This window comes from Synchiropus splendidus, chromosome 3, assembly GCF_027744825.2.
Source record: "Synchiropus splendidus isolate RoL2022-P1 chromosome 3, RoL_Sspl_1.0, whole genome shotgun sequence".
In the NCBI taxonomy this organism is placed as follows: domain Eukaryota; kingdom Metazoa; phylum Chordata; class Actinopteri; order Syngnathiformes; family Callionymidae; genus Synchiropus; species Synchiropus splendidus.
In genome coordinates, this window is record NC_071336.1 from 17,745,790 (window position 1) to 17,763,210 (window position 17,421).

General features: G+C 42.3%; 2 protein-coding genes across 5 annotated transcripts; one reads left to right on the top strand and one right to left on the bottom strand.

Moving 5' to 3' along the window:
* Positions 1-541: 541 nt before the first annotated feature.
* LOC128756319 (B-cell receptor CD22-like) lies at positions 542-7,924 on the top strand. 3 transcript variants are annotated; one of them, XM_053860722.1, is made up of 8 exons: positions 542-572; positions 1,303-1,444; positions 4,974-5,333; positions 5,400-5,702; positions 5,773-6,033; positions 6,435-6,510; positions 6,591-6,630; positions 6,737-7,924. In XM_053860722.1, exons 2-8 carry the CDS (start codon positions 1,399-1,401, stop codon positions 6,890-6,892), a joined length of 1,242 nt encoding a protein of 413 aa, XP_053716697.1. In that variant the 5' UTR covers positions 542-572; positions 1,303-1,398; the 3' UTR covers positions 6,893-7,924. The 3 variants fall into 3 exon arrangements, with proteins under 3 accessions (XP_053716697.1, XP_053716696.1, XP_053716698.1); XM_053860721.1 differs by lacking the exon at positions 542-572 and having other exon boundaries at positions 1,298-1,444; XM_053860723.1 differs by lacking the exon at positions 542-572 and having other exon boundaries at positions 1,298-1,444; positions 5,415-5,702.
* Positions 7,925-8,576: 652 nt separating this feature from the next.
* Positions 8,577-15,973, bottom strand: pck2 (phosphoenolpyruvate carboxykinase 2 (mitochondrial)). Of its 2 annotated transcripts, XM_053860719.1 has the most exons (12): positions 15,678-15,973; positions 15,516-15,598; positions 11,825-12,037; positions 11,573-11,757; positions 11,352-11,422; positions 11,151-11,286; positions 10,891-11,078; positions 10,305-10,467; positions 10,013-10,228; positions 9,610-9,747; positions 9,427-9,522; positions 8,577-9,170 (listed from the first exon to the last, which is right to left on the bottom strand). In XM_053860719.1, exons 2-12 carry the CDS (start codon positions 15,545-15,547, stop codon positions 8,701-8,703), a joined length of 1,908 nt encoding a protein of 635 aa, XP_053716694.1. In that variant the 5' UTR covers positions 15,548-15,598; positions 15,678-15,973; the 3' UTR covers positions 8,577-8,700. The 2 variants fall into 2 exon arrangements, with proteins under 2 accessions (XP_053716694.1, XP_053716693.1); XM_053860718.1 differs by lacking the exon at positions 15,678-15,973 and having other exon boundaries at positions 15,516-15,668.
* Between the last annotated feature and the right edge of the window lie 1,448 nt (positions 15,974-17,421).

Genomic DNA, 17,421 nt, shown 5'->3' on the forward strand with positions numbered 1-17,421 from the left:
GAGCGTCCCTGGTACACACATTTACTGAGTCCATGAGCTTGTCATTTGGCAGCAGGGTGCTGGACTGGGTCACTGGTCAGATCCAGCTCGAAGCATTTCTTCGCGGTAACTTCATTATAGATACTACCTCGAATTAAACTCATGTTTATTTGAATCTAAAGACATCTAATCTTGTCTATTGAAATCAAACTCGGGTTGAAATCAAGTGTATGACTTGCTGTTTTCTTGCTCTGACCATTTGTCTAAGATCAGCGGAACGATCACTGGTATTTGTGTCCTGCAGTTACTTCACCGACTATTGTAAAACAAATGTGATCCAATATCCTATGCAGAAACAGCCCAAACTCCTCCTCCTTCCGTCCTCCTCCTCCTTTACAAAGAAGAACTCGCATAGACTTGGTTAACAGTGAAGGCAACAAACATGATGATCATGACACCATCCATGGTCAGATTTTATAGGGAACGTATAGAGAATTTACCCTCTTCAATAAAGTGGTGTACCTACACCACATTTTTCTTATTTCACTATATCTGACAAGCTGGAGTGGGGACACTGAGAATGAGCATCAGAGGTGACGACTTTATGCATCACGAGGTTGACCATGAATGTTCTTATTCACCTTGGTGATTTTTTTGTGGTTTGCATGAGTCATCGCCAACGTGCAATATGATACACATCTTCCTCATTTTCCTCATTAAAAAACGTCAGTGGTGCTGGCTAATATACCACTTTCTGCTTTAGCGTTCTCGCTGCATGTCAGCCTGACCACCATGAACTCTGCATCCAGTCTCTGTGTGAAGCGCCAGCTGGGAACTTCGCTGTTGCGGATGCCGCACTACCATTGGCTCACACATGCTTTGTCTTGCTTTGATTTGATCTTCACTTCTTTGAATCTGCTCCTACCAAGGGAAATGCAAGTGGGAGTGAAAAAAGTATGCATACAAATGAAGGAAATTTAAACATGCATGTGGGATTGTATCACTGCTTTCTGAGACCAGGGTACAAAGTGGTGTCTCCTTCAGACCACGCCTCAGCAGTTTAATTTTTCACTTCCTCGGAGAGTGACCAGTGTGATATTGTGTATGTGTGAGCGATTATTCTATTTTTATCGTAAGTGTATTTAAACTTCAACTAAATCTATAGTGCAACAAGATGTTTTATTCTCTTTGGAGACTGTGCTCCTGTTGGAGGATGGACTATGCTGCAAAAAAGAGGAATTACAATGCAAAAAGGAGAAGTAATAAGTCATCCAGTGACTCCTCTGAATTTCAATTTTACTGTCCCTTTCTTTCTTTCTCCAGTTGGTGCGAGATCTTGGCCTGTGCCGCTCCCTGTTACAGCTCAATCATTTCCGTGAATTAGCCAGCTGCTCACATCCTCAGCCAGGAGTGGAGAAGATGCGGGTGCTCAATGTCTTTCTGCTGAATGTCTTCTACCTCTCAGGTGAGTTTCACATGACAAAAAGCCTTTTGTTTTTTTAAACGGTGCTGCAGTATTGTGCCTGTCACATAAATGTACAGTGTAATTCCATTTGCAGAATAACGGAATTCAAAATGTACGTCTGGCGCTTCCAACGATGTCCTTGTTTTTATGAATGTAATTCTATGTTCTTCGTTTTTAAAAAGTTCCACATATCTGATCTGATTATCAAGACGCCAGTTAACTGGCCTGGTCCTCTAGAGTTCTATAATGGGTCTATAAAAGGTTCAGTGTTTGATGGTCTTTTGCTGTTTCAACACAGAATTCCAAATCTTGCTGTATAATTTTCCGTCTGTCCGCAACTGACTGAGAAAGTACACATGTAAATGAAGGACATTTGAACATGAAATTTAAAAATTCTAAAATGACCATCTGTTAACTCTCGTCACACCCATGTGTCATGACACACAGAGGAAGGAAGTGACCTAAAAATGCGTGCAAGATAAGGGATACTTGACACCGTCCTCTCTCTGAGGTGTGAAGCTCCCTGGCAGACCAAACACAAAATGCACGTTTAATCAGGAATGTTTGCTTAATTCACACACTTAGCACCTAAAATGTCAGAGTGTTTGACTGTTTGTTTTTTTTAATTCAAAATATTTTTGTTGGGTATTAATAGTCATTGAATACAAAATACACAAATTAATGAGAGACAAGATACAATCATTTTGTGTGTACATTATACAAAAAGGAAGATGCGTATGCGTTATATATATATATATGTATATATATATATATATATATATAAAACAACGGCAAAACAACCCGTGCAATGTCACTGCCGGTTGACACCTGTACTGTTTCCTCACTCAGTAATATCTAAAGGGTCTTGAACACTTCCATAAAGGTGTCCCATATTTCATGGAAGGTTTTCTGGGTTTTAGTGACAGAATATCTCATTTTGATAAGATATGATGTCTCTGAGCCACTGGGTGTGAGTAGATGGGGCAGCGTCCTTCCACCTGAGCAGAATCGCCCTCGGGGCCAAGACTGACCAAAAGGACAGTAGTGGTCGGCTGTCTGACGTTACATTTTTAATCTCCCCAGTATAACCAAATAAGGCAATAAGTGGACTTGGTGTTATCGTGATATGAAGAATTTTAGAGAGGGAAGCAAAAATGTCAGTCCAGAAAGTGTTCAGACATGGACACGTCCAAAACATATGGCCTGAGGTGCCTTCCCTGGTTTTGCATTTATTACAGAGTGGACTAGTTTCCGGGTGTATACGTGAAAGCTTGACTTTGGACATGTGGGGTCTGTGTCCAACATTAAACTGAATTGAACTGTGGTGTGCACAAAACAATGTTTTATTAGCCAATTTTAAAGTGGAGTTCCAAATGTTTTCAATTAAGGAAATGTCTAGATCCTCTCGCCATGCTGCCTTAAGTTTATTTGTAGCTTCCAGTCGTAGTTCAGAAAGGCCCGCATATAATTGTGAAATGATTCCTTTTTTAGTTGAGTTTTATTTTCCTTTCTAGGTGTTTGACTGTTTTAACAACAGGGGAGAAGAAAAAAGAATCCAACTGAAAACATCTGAACTTTAGAACATGATAAGAACCAAATACAAAACAAATAAACAGACTGAGCTGTTAAATATAAACTATTCTAGCTAAAATAAAATCATAGCTAAAATGAAGTTATTTCCTACTCATGTTGCAAAGGTTTGAATCAAATCAACCTGTTCGTTTTCTTATGTTTACATTAGAAAATGCATGTAAGTTGCACCCCTCAAAGACGTTTCGTTCAGAAGGAGCTGAAATTCTGTTCCCCCCACAAACACTCTTCGTCCTTATGAGGTAGAACATAGGTGGTCATGGCGTCGACAGCAAAGGCAGAATTGGTACAGTACTAATGCACATGAGTCCATGTTAGTCTATTGGTTGTTTAGACACTTTCAAATGAATAAATTTCTCAACTGTACGATGACCCTGCATGTGAAGCTCCATCACTCTTAAACTCAGTTAGGTTGAATTGAACCTGAACAGCTCCCATGATGCTTTACAGTACAGCCACCCTATCACAGTGGTCGGTCAGTGGAATATGGGATTTATGGACAAACAAGCTTTGTGTCACTGAGATCGAGCCTCGCCATATCAGCCATACAGGCATTTTATTTACATTAAAGCATGCAAATGCACTGTTTTCATAACACCTGCCAACACTCTAGCTTCCTCCAAAAAAGATTTGAATAGTTAAAAAAAAAGTGTTCAACATAACATGAAAATGAATCACTGCATTCATGTTCTAGAGTATATATTGTGTGCTCCATAATATGGTACATATAACATCGAATCATACAACATTACATTATTTATTTCTTCCATTTATATCCTGTTTGATGGCATGCTGCACCAAAAATAGCATGTAGATTGGAGCAGTGTGTTGTATCGGACTGTTTCACTGTCATCCACATGACATATTCACACATTGTTTCTTCAAGCATCACAATGTCTGTGTTACTTGTGAACATTACCCATCAAACCGCGATTCTGAGTGATGTCAGTCTTGATTTACCATTCGTCATTTCTGTGCCATCAGTTTTGATATTATAAAATTATATGTGTCCGTAAAGGGAAGTTACTTTTTGAAACAGGAAAAAAAAAACTTTATATTAATAAAAGTGATTCATTTTCACAACTTTTTAACTACTCGTTTTTTTTTCGTATTCAAATATTGATGATAGGGTATCAAAACTTTTTGTTCCAGAAGTACATTTTTTTCACTGATTTTTTTTTTTTTCAGTTCAATTTTTGTTTCATATTCAGGACTCATTGGTACAGATATCCATTCATATTAGCAGAGAATTGATCAACAAACTTTAATTTCATCTGTGTTAAATGCGCGTTCTGAGTCCATTTTCATTACCAGTCTCGATGCTGAACTCCGTAGCAGTGAAAAGTCTGAACAATTTTGTAAAATTCATACAGTAGCAACTGTGACTACGCAACCTCCTGTGTGGAAAGGTATGTGAAGAAAGGTCATAGGGCTCACGTTCCTCTTTTGTTCTATTATTAAACAAAAAGTAGCTTAGGTGTAATGTTACATTTAATTTAATATTTTTCTTATTCTGAACCAGTGAGAGAAAGAATAACTAAAAAGATCAACATAGACTACTCAATATATTTATACAGAAATACACGTTTTGCATTTTTATCTTGGGTAGATCATTGAGCCTCGGTCATTTCAAAGTTGCTTGAAAGCTGCCCACCCTGACTTAAGACATGACTGACTTATGAAGAGGAAGTGTTTAACATTTGAAACACAGGCATAAGTCAGAGAAGTAGGATGTGTTTGACTGCTCCAACTTAATAAACATTTAAAATGTTGTCCGTTGGTCTCATGACCGCAGAAAGCTGCTACAGGCTCATCGCTGCAGCATTTAACTCCTTGTTTTGTTTGTTTTTTTCTATTAATATACATCTGCATTATACATTGTTGGAAAGCTCATGTTTCTCAGCGTCTAAAATGACTTCTTGTGCCCTTTGTTCTGCAGCGGCTTCTGCCCAGCGTCCTCTCCTCGTCGGTTTACCATCAAAAATGGAGGCGCTGAGCGACTCATGTTTGCAGATCCCCTGTAATTACACTTTTACAGACAACTTGGTGCTAAACTCACCACTCAATGGAGTCTGGATGATCAACGACGTCCGATTTGAACAGCATCCTGAAAATGTGATTTACAATGGGTCACTCAGGAAATTTCCAATGGAATTCAATGGAAATCTGAGTGAGGGAAACTGCAGCACGTTGTTCTCAAATATGAAGAAAATCTACTCAAACACATATTACTTTCGAATTGAAAGTGAAACAGGAAGGGCAACTGATAGATTCCGACCTCTCCAAGTCACAGTTAATGGTAAGAAACTTCCTGTTTCTTGTCCAGTCATCCTTTTCATCATTTCTACTTCATGTCACTATGCAGACTCTCTGATACCAGATATGATCGACCCAGGGGAGCAGAAAGAGAACAACACCATCACCATCACCTGCACTGCCCTGACTCCTTGCCCTCAGTCTCCTCCAACACTCACCTGGAATCTCCCACGACAGCCCGAGATCACCAGACACCAAAACAAGGACGGAACCTTCACCAGTAAAATCCAACATGCCATCACTCTGTCGGACCACCACGACGGACTCACCATCCAGTGCAAAGCTTCCTATCCGGTGAATATTGGAAACGGAGTGAAGCTCTCTGACAGGAATCTGACCCTCCGTGTTTTATGTGAGCAAATGGATGTCTTTATGAACTGTGAAGATGGCGTGAAGTCATTGATTCTCCTGTTATCCCTTAGTTGCTCCCAAAAACACCATGGTACGGGTCAGTCCATCCACTGTGGTGTCAGCTGGCACTTTTGTGAACTTGAGCTGCTCCAGTCGAGCCAATCCTCCTGTCAGCCTCTTCACCTGGTTCTGGATCAGCTCAGAGGGAGCTGTGAACGTGTCTGTGGGCGACTTGTTCACAGTCAACGTGACGGAGAGACAAGAGTATTTCTGTGAGGCCAGGAACCAGCTGGGACCAGGAACTTCACAGAGGATCACGCTGACGATCCCTGGTACACAGTGTTGCTGTCATATTATTTTTCCATCTGTGATGTGAGAGAGGAGATGTTGCAGTTTGGTGGCCTCAGCATCTCATCCTTTATCTAACTGAGTTCATCTGACTGAGACCTCTGATTGCTATTGACATGATATCCTGCCAGGTGTGATCTGGCCCGGCTGAGGATCAGTTCTTCTAGACATCTGTTTAGAACCAACTGCTGCTTCTCTGCAATTAGAGGCTCTCAAAACATATGTTTCAGCTTCAACACTTAAAAACATCCACATTAGAAATTAGAATTGTTTTGAGTGCAACATCTCATTTTGCTCTGCAACAGTTCAAGCTCTGCCAATGGATCCCAAGGCTTGGTTTCTCAGATTAATTTCCCAAACATGTCATCCTAATCTTTTTCCTTAGAACAAATTCACTGGTGGATAATTCTCGGAGGAATTGCTGCAATCACAGCTTTCATTTTCATCGGAGTCTATCTTTGGTAGGTGGAATATCTGTGAGCATCTGAAATGGTTCCCTAGATGAATGTCCCTTCACTGACTTTACTTCAATCTTTTCAAGGTGCCTGAACTCAGCCCAAAAAAGGTCACCGCTTATTCAAGTGAGAACATGTTCAGCACCAGTGAACGCACATTGACCAACTATGCAACTTGCATTTGATCAGAAGTGAGGGAGAGGCAGTAATGCCAAAACGTTTTGTTTTTCAGAGTGAAAGAGCAGAGGATTCACCTGCAGCTGAAACCCATGAAATCCAGTACGGAGAAATTGACTTCTCAAAACAGAAAGTGGACCAGACTACATCAGAATCAGGCCAAGAGCAAGAGCAACACACTGTGTACGCACAAGTTAATGTGCGCAAGTAATGGAGTGACTGTCATAGTCCACCTTGTATGTACATGCAGTATGTATACATTTTTACCACCACGAACATTACGAACATTAGAACTTGACCATCTGGAGGGTCACTGCTGCATACTGCAGTGGATGGACATCCCTTTAAGCTCTAACGCTGCCAAGTCCTTCAGGGTTCTTCTGCTGACCATAGGGAGAAACACAGGTGAAAAACAATGCGCAGGATGCATGGTAAATGCCAGCAGAAACTGAATACCAATGAGCTCTTTCAGTAGTTAATTGAAGCAGAATAAAGGTGATAAATAGCAATAAATGTCATGAAAAAGAATTTGCCATAGAAACTTTCACGCAAAATGCTGCAGGGAATAAGAAAAGACCAAATATATAGAAGAAACAATATGTAATGAGCAAAAACAACTACCCTGGGCAGTCTGCAGTCCTGACTACACCTCAGTTCTGGAATTGTTACGCAATAAAAACAAGATGCATAGTTGGATTGTATATTTCACTTCAAAACAGTTGATGCAATACATCATCAAAGTTTTGATGGAGGCGAAACTTTTTAAAAAGTCCAATGGGATATGCTTAGTGAGTCATTCGCAACAGAAAAGTGTAGTGAAACTGCAGAATTCTGCCCTTTTCAGTAGGATTTGCAAGTTGCTGGTGAAGTGAAAATGCTCAGGCAGGGGCGGAGCTTGAGGAGACGTGGCTGGCAAGTAATAGATTCCTCTAATCCAGGACAACTTTAGGGAAATACATTTTGTGATGTTCATGGGTTCAAAGCATTCAATAAAGACGTGCCACATGACTGGCTGCATTTAACTGAAGACACACGCATCTTCCCAGTGGTTCTGCCACAGGTGCATTCGGGGTCTCAAGCATCCATCATTAACTGCATGGATCACCTCACCCCTGATGCGGGAACCATGAAGACGGTATGAACATAGAACATGTCCCCTCTTACAATTTGAATTCATTCAATTATCAGGGGACAAAAGATTGTTGTAAAGTGAAAATAATGATGAGCTCTAATGGGGCTTAAAGGTTGCTATGCTCTCAGCAATAAAAAGCAAAAAAACATGAATAAGAATCACTTTCTTTAATGAGCATTTCTGCACTCACATTGAGTACATCAGGGACAATGAACCGGGGCACTTTGACAAAAAAAAATCATACATTGCACTTTAAAAACCTGATGTCAGCACCTGCAACTCCTGAATCTCACATGCATTTATTGGTCCCATAGTCACATCAACATCACATCATACATCTCATCACACACACACGAGAAAGAGCAGAAAATGATCAAAGTGGTCGGACCGGCTGTCGACAGATGAATTTCAAGTAGTCAGTGTGTTAAAAGCTTTTTAAAACCCTTTAGTGAGTAAAAATGTTAAATAAGAGATCTTTGGCACCAGCCTGTAAACACCAGCAGTGTTGATGCTGTATTGCTTCTTGTTACATAGGCACTACTACTGTGACGAAGCACTGCAGAAGCAGGTCACATGACCAGACAGAAGAGCAGTTCGCGTTGGTGACTTCAAATAACTGGAACCTTCAGTTTGGACGCCTGTTCAACAACAGAGGCGCAGAATTATTCAGAGTTCTTCAGGTAGACAATTAAATGACCCTCTGTAGGTCAAAGCTTAAGCCGCAGGCTGAGCACACACACACAGTCGAGGTCTGGACTTCAGGAAAAAAAAAAAAAAAAAAAAAAAAAAATCAAGCGATATTTAGTTTATACCGAGGTAAAATTACAACATAGCTTTGCTGTGTGTGAAAGCTCTGGCTGCGGCTCCAATTTCACCCTCCACAAGATTTAACTGTGAACCCTGTCCTCCAGAGCCTTAAGCTCCGCCTCCACCTGAGGCGGCAGGTCTGCTCCGACCTGCTGGCTGAAGTAAGCCCTCAGCTCCTTCGTCTCCTTCTGCCAGAAAGGCTTGGGCACATCGAACAAAGCACCCATGTCTACCTTGCCACCCAGACCTTTGGTGTCGATGGCGCCATCTTCTGGCAGCCAGCCGACAATGCTCTTCTTGGCAGCCTCGTCTTCCCTCTCCCGACCGCACCTCTTGAAGATCCACTCCAGCACGCGGGCGTTTTCGCCGAAGCCCGGCCAGAGGAAGGACCCGCTTGTCGGGTCTTTTCTGAACCAGTTGACATGGAAGATTTTGGGGAGGTGGGTGGTGGATTTACGGTTCTCCATGCTCAGCCAGTGAGCCAGGTAGTCACCAAAGTTGTAGCCGAAGAACGGCCGCATTGCAAACGGGTCGTGCATGATCACCTTGCCTGCGGGAGACAAAACATGAAGTCATGCAGCAGTGAAATAAAATCACTCCCAGCCATGATGTAAGCAACTGCACAGTAGTTTAGCAACACATTTGAAAGAATGTTCATTTAAAACCCTGTGGCTTACATCTTCTGCCTCAACCACACTTCAGCATTGCTAAAAACATTCTGCTTAAACAACACTTTAAATTCTTTAAAACATTAACCACACAAATCCAAACGTCTTACTTAACATGATAAATAAAACCAGCCCCACCTTTGTGCTCAGCAGCAGCCGTGGCCTCTGACCTCATGGCAGCTCCCACAAACACTCCATGCTGCCAGTTGAAGGACTCGTAGACCAGCGGGACACCTAGAAGTATCAAGTGGAATTGACTCCAAAGCAAATGAATAGTCTCATTTCTTTCTTACAACTGAAAACTAAATCCACCGTTAGTACCTTCAGGCCTCCTGCCTCCGAAAATAATGGCATCAATAGGGACTCCCTCCTCGCTCTCCCACTTGGGGTCGATGATCGGACACTGAGCTGCTGGTGCACAGAAGCGGGAGTTGGGATGGGCACATGGAGTTGAGCTTCCTGTACAAATAAAAGAGCAAAAATGACGGTTTAAAAAACGTAAAATGTCCATAGGTTGTAAATAAATGAATGACTGTTTATCCTTCACATTTATAATGATTGGATTGAAAAAAAAAAAAACTATTCATGGTTCAGCAAAGGCAATATCAACATGGGGCAGTTCCTCGATCGGCCTGCAGGGGTCAGTGTCTGTCACATTGGCGGGTTTTGTTTTTTTTTAATCTGGATGTTGTGAAACAAGGTCTCAGGTCATTGGAGATGTTACCTTGCTTCCAGGCCTTGCCATGCCAGTCTGTAACTGAGATTCCAGGAGCAACAGGGTCAAGACCCTCCCACCACACTCCTCCATCACTAGTCTCCCCCACGTTGGTGAACACAGTGTTCTTAGCGATGGTGGCCATGGCGTAAGGGTTGGTCTTGTCCGAAGTTCCTGGTGCGACTCCGAAGAAGCCATTCTCTGGATTAATGGCTCTCAGTTTGCCTGTGGGTCCGAGTCAGGGATGAGACCACGACACTCGCGAGGCTTAAAGTGTTCTGTTGGCGAGCCCTTTCAATACCCTGGCTGTCGAACTTCATCCATGCGATGTCGTCTCCCACACACTCGACCTTCCAGCCTGGCAGAGCTGGTTTCATCATGGCCAAGTTGGTTTTCCCACAAGCGCTCGGGAAGGCTGCGGCAACATAGCGCTTGACTCCTCGAGGGTTGGTGATGCCAAGGATCTGAAGAGAGCAGCGTCAATGCTTTTGTTATCAAGACAATTACATCACAGGTCATTTAATGGATGCTTTCATACTTTGTGACAAACTATCATGGAGGTTCCACACAAGAGAAACAAGAATCAAGTCGCTATGCTCAGCTAAGCAGTTTAAATTCAAATAATGAGTCAGGTTTAATGGGTAACTTTAGTATTTTAAAATCTTTTTTGTAAATCACTCTAAGTGCATGAAAACAAAATAATGATTTGATGCAAAGATATCTGGTCATGAGCACTTTTTTAAAATAAGTTATTTTAATTCTAATCAGTGTTTTGGTTTTCTAATGCCTTTACATCCCATGTAATATTTTGCTTCATGGGTAGAGACAATAAAGTCCCAGCTAAAGAATGTTGCTGTTCTTCATTCTCCAACCCTCCCTCCTCTCACCAGCATGTGCTCTGCCAGCCAGCCCTCATCCTTCGCGATTCGTGAGGCAATTCTGAGAGCAAAACACTTCTTTCCCAGGAGAGAGTTTCCTCCATATCCGCTGCCAAATGACAGGATCTGTCTGGTGTCCGGCAGGTGTGAGATTAGGACCTTCTCTGGGTTACAGGGCCAGGAGTTGACCACGGGAGCTGAGGAAGACACAGGAAACCAGTGAGCGAGATCCGCTCAAATGAAAAACACTCAACACATTTTCTCTGAACCTTTGAGAGGAAGCGGCCGGCCCAGGGAATGTTGACAACGGACAAACTCCTCTCCTTCTGATAGCTTGTTCAGAACAGGCGTTCCCATCCGTGTCATGATGCCCATGCTGGCCACGACATACGGCGAGTCGGTCACCTTGTGATTAAGATGAGAACAATGACGCACCGTTCGTAAATGGTCTTTGAACCAAGGGGTCGTACCTGAACGCCATATTTAGCCAGATTAGAGCCAACTGGGCCCATACTAAACGGAATCACGTACATGGTGCGACCTACACAAATGGAGAAAAAAGAAACAATTTCAGATCTTTACAAGTGATGCGGTAATAGACGTACAGCAGAAACCTCCGGTAGAACTAGGGTCTGCGACCACACAGGCACTGGACAGATTTCAATTTGGTGTGTCCAACATGAGCACGTACCTGTCATACAGCCGGGGAAACGCTCCTCTCTGGCTTTCTGCCAGTCGGACTCACTCATCCAGCTGCCCAGCTGGCTCTTGGCCCCCGCAGCAGGGATGGGGATTGTGTCTCTCTGATTTTTGGTCACGATCACTGTCTTGCTCTCCACCCGAGCCACGTCCTTGGGGTCTGTCCGTGCCAACCAGCTGTGTAACAAGATGTGCATTAAACCCAATCTGAATGCGGAGCATCCGCCCCAAAGCCTATATTTACCAGTTCTCATATTTAGGAAGCTTCTTGACCATCCCTTCCTTCTCCAAACCGGCGAGGATCTTGGCGGTCTCCTCCGGCGTCCCCGTCACCACATGCACACCCGCAGGTTTACACTCGTCCACGGCTCCCTTGACAAACTCCGCCACCGCTGGGGGTAACGAGGGTATGGAAGCCAGAGAGCGAACCCCAACACTCGCCCCGACAGCTCCATGTCTGAAGAGAGAAGACCTTTATGGAAGGTTTTGCTTGACATAACAAACAAATGTAAATTCAATATTTCCATTGATATACTGGTGTTAGATGTTTGAATTGTGTTTGTACTAGGCAAAGTAGCAGCGGCGATCTCAACCGCGGCAAGTTTGGAGTTCTTTTCCCCATCTGCCATTTTCGACTGTACCGCAGATTTTAAAGTATCAGTGAACACTTAACATTATCTTTATAAGCACCTTACTGAAGAATGTAAGCCATTATTTGGACTTGAAGTACAAGTCAATCGCCGCATTTGACCTACTTTAAAAAAAAAACGTCATTATTCAGCCTGAAAATAGCATCAAAGAGTTCACCGATTGGGCTAACATTCATTGAATGTGAAAACACCCTTAAAATTTTCCACAATATCATGAAAAAAAAAGTAAAACATTTTTTTATTGTTGTTGTTTTGTAGAAACTAAATTCTTGACGGTTTCAATATGTCAATTCTCAACACTGACAAGTCAATAACAGAAAATGCGTTCCCCCATAAATTATCACATCATCAATTAATATTCAGTAGTCAAAAACATTCCCCCCCCCCCACTGTATATGTGTGTCTATATCTATGTAAAGAAATGTATAGCACTGCATAACATTTTGGGAAGAGCAGACTGTGCTACCACATTACCATAAGTTAGTCAATACACAGCAGGACACACGTGAATTTGGTGAAAGTGAGCAAAGAGCAGAGGCTTAGCTGATACGATCAGTCTCAGCATGGAACAGTCAAAAGTCTGAGCCAGCAGGCAGCAACGTGAAGCATGTTTAACCATTAATCGAGCGGAAATTAATCATAAAACTCGCTGTGGGCGTAGAATACGAGTGTTGACAGGGCAGAGCCTGATAATCAGGCAGCAGGTTGTTCAGCATTTATAGAACCAGCTGAACCTCTGGACAGAAACAAACACACCAACTATGTTGTGAAATTAAAAGTTCAGAACAAGTTTAGAATGAAATATTTTCTAATGACCAAAGACAAGTTTAATGTTTCCAACTGCAGCCCTGATATTTTGCATCTTGCTGCACCAAACTCAGAATGCATACGTTTCTGTAACAGAAGAGTCGCTGAGGCGAGTTAGTTGATAATGGAGACGTCCACGTGAACAACTGAGAAGAGGACTGATTGAATTCATTTTTCTTTAAAGAGACAGCTTCAACATGGTTAAGAGACTAGAGATCAGCGTCCAGCCTCAGTGTCAGCACTGTCTCAGTGGCCTGCAGATGAAACGTGGGCAGCATCTAACTGCTAGTGACGAGTGCCCTGAGATCTTTGCCTAGACTGGGAGCCAGACGGCTTCATGAAGTCAGTGCAGTTTTCACTTGAAAAACCATTCATTGCACCACAACTAACAACTGAGCTTGTCATGGTGCCATCCTTTCTTGCTCAAAGAAAGGGCATCGTGCTCTTTCTTGCTTAGAGAAAGGGCATCTAATATTTTCAATTTCCCTGTGAACGTCAACCGGAAGACATTTTCAAGAGCTGCATGCAGATGCCCGAATTCAAAGATGCTCTTTTTTTCGCACACGTGCAATTCCAAAATCAAAGTGCATATAAAAATAATTTGTTAAAAAGCAATGCAGCAACCTTTAGCTTGCAATAATCCCCAGGAACTCAAATGACCTCAGTCACCTTTGACCTGCCCCTTTCATTCACCCTCTCCGACATTTGCCTCTGCATCCGTTCTTGAGCCCAGCCCCCACAGGGTGGGTCCACAAAAGCCAGTGTTTGCACCACACCGGATAATTCAGTGCGACCAGCACACACCAATAGCAACTCCTGCTCAGCTAGGGCTTGGGGCAAATTATACTGCGATACGACACCAGTCTGTTTGATATGGATCACTACAATTAAGTTCACATCCCAACTCATTTTAGGTGCATTAGAATGTTTCACTTCCTGCACGAAAACTGAATTAAATAGCATTAATTAGACATAAAAGGCATGCAGGACATTGAAATGAGTGTCATGAATGTATGTTTTTGGACCTTGGTAGTAGGTAGTCACCTGCCAGTAGTACGAACATGGGTCTGCTATCGGCATATGATCAACAAAAAGTGAAAAAGTGCTGAGTTAAGATGACTTTATGAATATTTTCAAATCTCCAAGAAAAAGGTTGTGAGGCATCAGCACATTTTCCAGCGCAGATACTGGAGCAGAGCAAAAGAGAGTAGAAGTAAGAGCAAAGTGAAGCACTGTTCCCCAACTAAACAAATGAAGCCAACACCACACTGACAAACACGTGCACACACCCACTTCTCCCTGCCGGATCTTGACCAGGGCAGAGTGCAAACACAAAGCTCCGACGGGCCTCAGTATCTCTGAAGAACACGTGTCGCATACATTAAATTCACACATGACGTGAGCATGACATGGGTGCACGCTCATGAGCACTCAGGCAAATGCACAGGCAACTACAGAGCTCTCATGCAGAAACCCAAACAAATTGCGCCAGTTCAACTTTAACTGAACTCACATGTCCAGAACATGGTGTCAACCCACCACCGGTGTCCTGAGTGAGGGGATAAAGAGGGAGGACACTTGCTTAAAAACGGCTACACTTTCAAAAGAACCACCTTTTATTTCTGGTTTCTTGTTTTCAAACCAATCATCAAACACAATCATCAACATTTTAGGCAAACAAGACCCAGATGTGAACATTTTGGTCGGATGTTATAGGAGGATATTGTCTATATCAAAAGGACATTTACAAAACTGTGAACAAAACTGTGCATCATCATTAAAAGTCACTTATCTGCAAGTCAAATATTTACTGTCCCAGGATGAGAATATGTCTAGTGAAATCAGAAAATAAATGCTAATAACTTGATAATTCTTGTCAGGAATGTAACACAACTTTGTGGTTTCTCTTTGGAAACACACCAAATTGCTACAATATTTTAGTTGCCCCATGACGATATGAGACAAAGAAAAGGAATGCAACATCGTCACCTTTCAAATTCTCCATTAAAGGAAATAGCAACCAATTGTAATGCCTCCTTGAGGTGTTTCACCTGAAATCGAGCTCAACAAGTTTTCTCAGCTGTTAAGAGTTTCTCTGGCACTTAGATGAATGTTGGTAAATGTTTACTCAGAGACCAACAGTTGAAGGTTGAAGGTGTGTGTGGGTTTTTTTTTTTTTTTAGTTTAAAGAACATAATATTCAAAATAGTGAACGCAAGTTAAAGCCAAGTTGTTGACAAATGGTTCCCAACAGACCTGAATGTTCATTGAGTCGAATAAATATTTCAATGTCTGATTTGAATTACTGATACAAGTTTAGACTTCTATATTGGAGAAACACTTTTTGAATGAGCCAGTTGGTGGAACAGTAGCGCTGAACGAGTGATGCGTTCAAGAGCTCTGGATTTTAACCTTCAATCAAAGTTCGCTCAACAAAAACTACTAACCATCAAAATGGAACAGAAGTTCAGCACTTACCTTCGTATGACTCCAAGCAGCAAGTTAGACATCTTTGGTCAGAAACAAAGGAGGTTTGAAAAGAGGCTTGAGACGTGAGAATACTGGACAGGAGCAGAGGAGCTGTGTTAGAGCTGCTCGCGGGTCATATCTGTTCTCTGGTGGACCTTGCACTTTGCTCACCCGGGACAATCACGCACATCGATGTCAAACTAGTAGCAGGACTTTTAAACCTCCACTCAGACGAGCCGCTGCTGAAAACGCCGGTCAGCGCAGAATCAGAAAAAAAGTCCCGGTAACTGAAGATCTTCTTCTTGAGGAGTCCTAAAAATCTCAGATGCCCAATTAACTGCAAATTGTGCCCATCCTTGTGCCTTGAGGGGTATTTATGAAGTGGCTGATGCAAGTTTCCAGAGTTCCTGCAGCAGAAAAGGACGCGAATGCAGCGTGGACTGCCCAAACCCGGAAGTACGAGAAATCACAGGGACGCATGCGTGCGAAAGTCAATGTAGATGTGTCATGTTGATGTGTCATGAAATAAACTTGGATGTTTCTTAATCCATGCTGATCTCCTGTTGACTATACATGTATGCTATTTATCCTTCAGTTCAGGGACTTGTAGAGCAGTTATAGATAAGGCCAATTCATGGATGATAGCATTGGATTCATGTGTTGTGAGGTTGTGTTATCAGACTTTATGAATGGATTTTCTCACAAAAGGAACTTCAATTCTTTATGATGTATTTAGGAACTGTGTCTTTATTTTGCTTCTTTTCGTGAGTAAAGTGACTATAGAGACTAACCAACACAGTTTGAGTTGGATTTATTGGAGAAAAAAAATATGCAGACACAGTTTAAGCTTGACTGTAACAAAGCTATGGACATTTCTGGCCTTCAAAGTGACACACATTCACATAATGACCCATCATACGGAAAAGAGTTACACCACATTGTTTAGCCTGTTTTGCCAGCACTTTCAGTTTGTGGTGCGAGTTCCTCACACATGCACACAAGCGCCAATGTCATGTAGAGATAATGACTTATCCAGCACGTCTGGTCAAACTTCAACTCCTCAGTTTCTCATGACCTCAGATAGGACATGCTGAGTCAGCAGCCAGCATCCGACAAACGCACAGTTCGGTTCTAATATATGCTAATACACGCTGTCTGAACTGTTTTTCAGATGGCGTGTCAAACTGTCACAGACGTAAGCAAACCAACCTATACACTGACTCAATAAAGATTACTGATAAAGAATCCCTCTTGCTATACCTGTTGCACCATGAAAAGATGGAACCTGTTCGACTTCTCTGGGAGGCATTCAAAGAATCTGAGGTGGGAGGAAGTTAAAGGGCTGGTATATTATTAAATCAATCAATCTGACTTGAAAATAGGTTTGATAAAAAAAAGCTGTCCTCACAGAGCCTTTTCCCCTCTCCGTGTGCCTTACTTACGCCAGGTCCAGTAAGGTGCTCGGGTGGGGCAGAAGGCAGACCTCACTGTGAGAAGGAACTCACTATCAAATACGAGTTTCATTTCTATCAGAAGAAACATTGATCGTCGTCCAAAGATTCATTTTATTCTGCCGCAAACAGTCAATCCCTCTATCTAACTGGTTTCCTAAAAACATGTCAAGACTTTGCCCTTTGGAACAAGAACAAAATCAAACATCATACTTGATAGGTGATCCATTAAGCTCTGCTGTCTGCTGTCGCACAGTTGTACATTTCATTTATTTTATTTATTCCATCACCTGTGTAAAAAAAAAAAACTTCATGGTTTACTTCGACACCAGTCCCGACGTCGCGACTTGACTGTGACACTTTGGATATATTGATGTTCGGCCTATGTAAACTATCGTTTCACCTCTCGATCAGTGCTTGTTGACTCATCGATTACAAGTCACGCATCACCATGATTCTATTTG

What these genes read in the sequence shown, in the direction of transcription:
- LOC128756319 (XM_053860722.1), top strand. Translation starts at nt 1,399, where the DNA reads ATGCGGGTGCTCAATGTCTTTCTGCTGAATGTCTTCTACCTCTCAG. An exon ending in GAATGTCTTCTACCTCTCAG is followed by an intron (nt 1,445 to 4,973) that starts GTGAGTTTCACA and finishes TTTGTTCTGCAG; the next exon opens with CGGCTTCTGCCCAGCGTCCT. An exon ending in TCTGACCCTCCGTGTTTTAT is followed by an intron (nt 5,703 to 5,772) that starts GTGAGCAAATGG and finishes GTTATCCCTTAG; the next exon opens with TTGCTCCCAAAAACACCATG.
- pck2 (XM_053860719.1), bottom strand. Translation starts at nt 15,547, where the DNA reads ATGTCTAACTTGCTGCTTGGAGTCATACGAAG. An exon ending in TGGCTAAATATGGCGTTCAG is followed by an intron (nt 11,287 to 11,351) that starts GTACGACCCCTT and finishes CTTAATCACAAG; the next exon opens with GTGACCGACTCGCCGTATGT. An exon ending in GATGAAGTTCGACAGCCAGG is followed by an intron (nt 10,229 to 10,304) that starts GTATTGAAAGGG and finishes TCGGACCCACAG; the next exon opens with GCAAACTGAGAGCCATTAAT.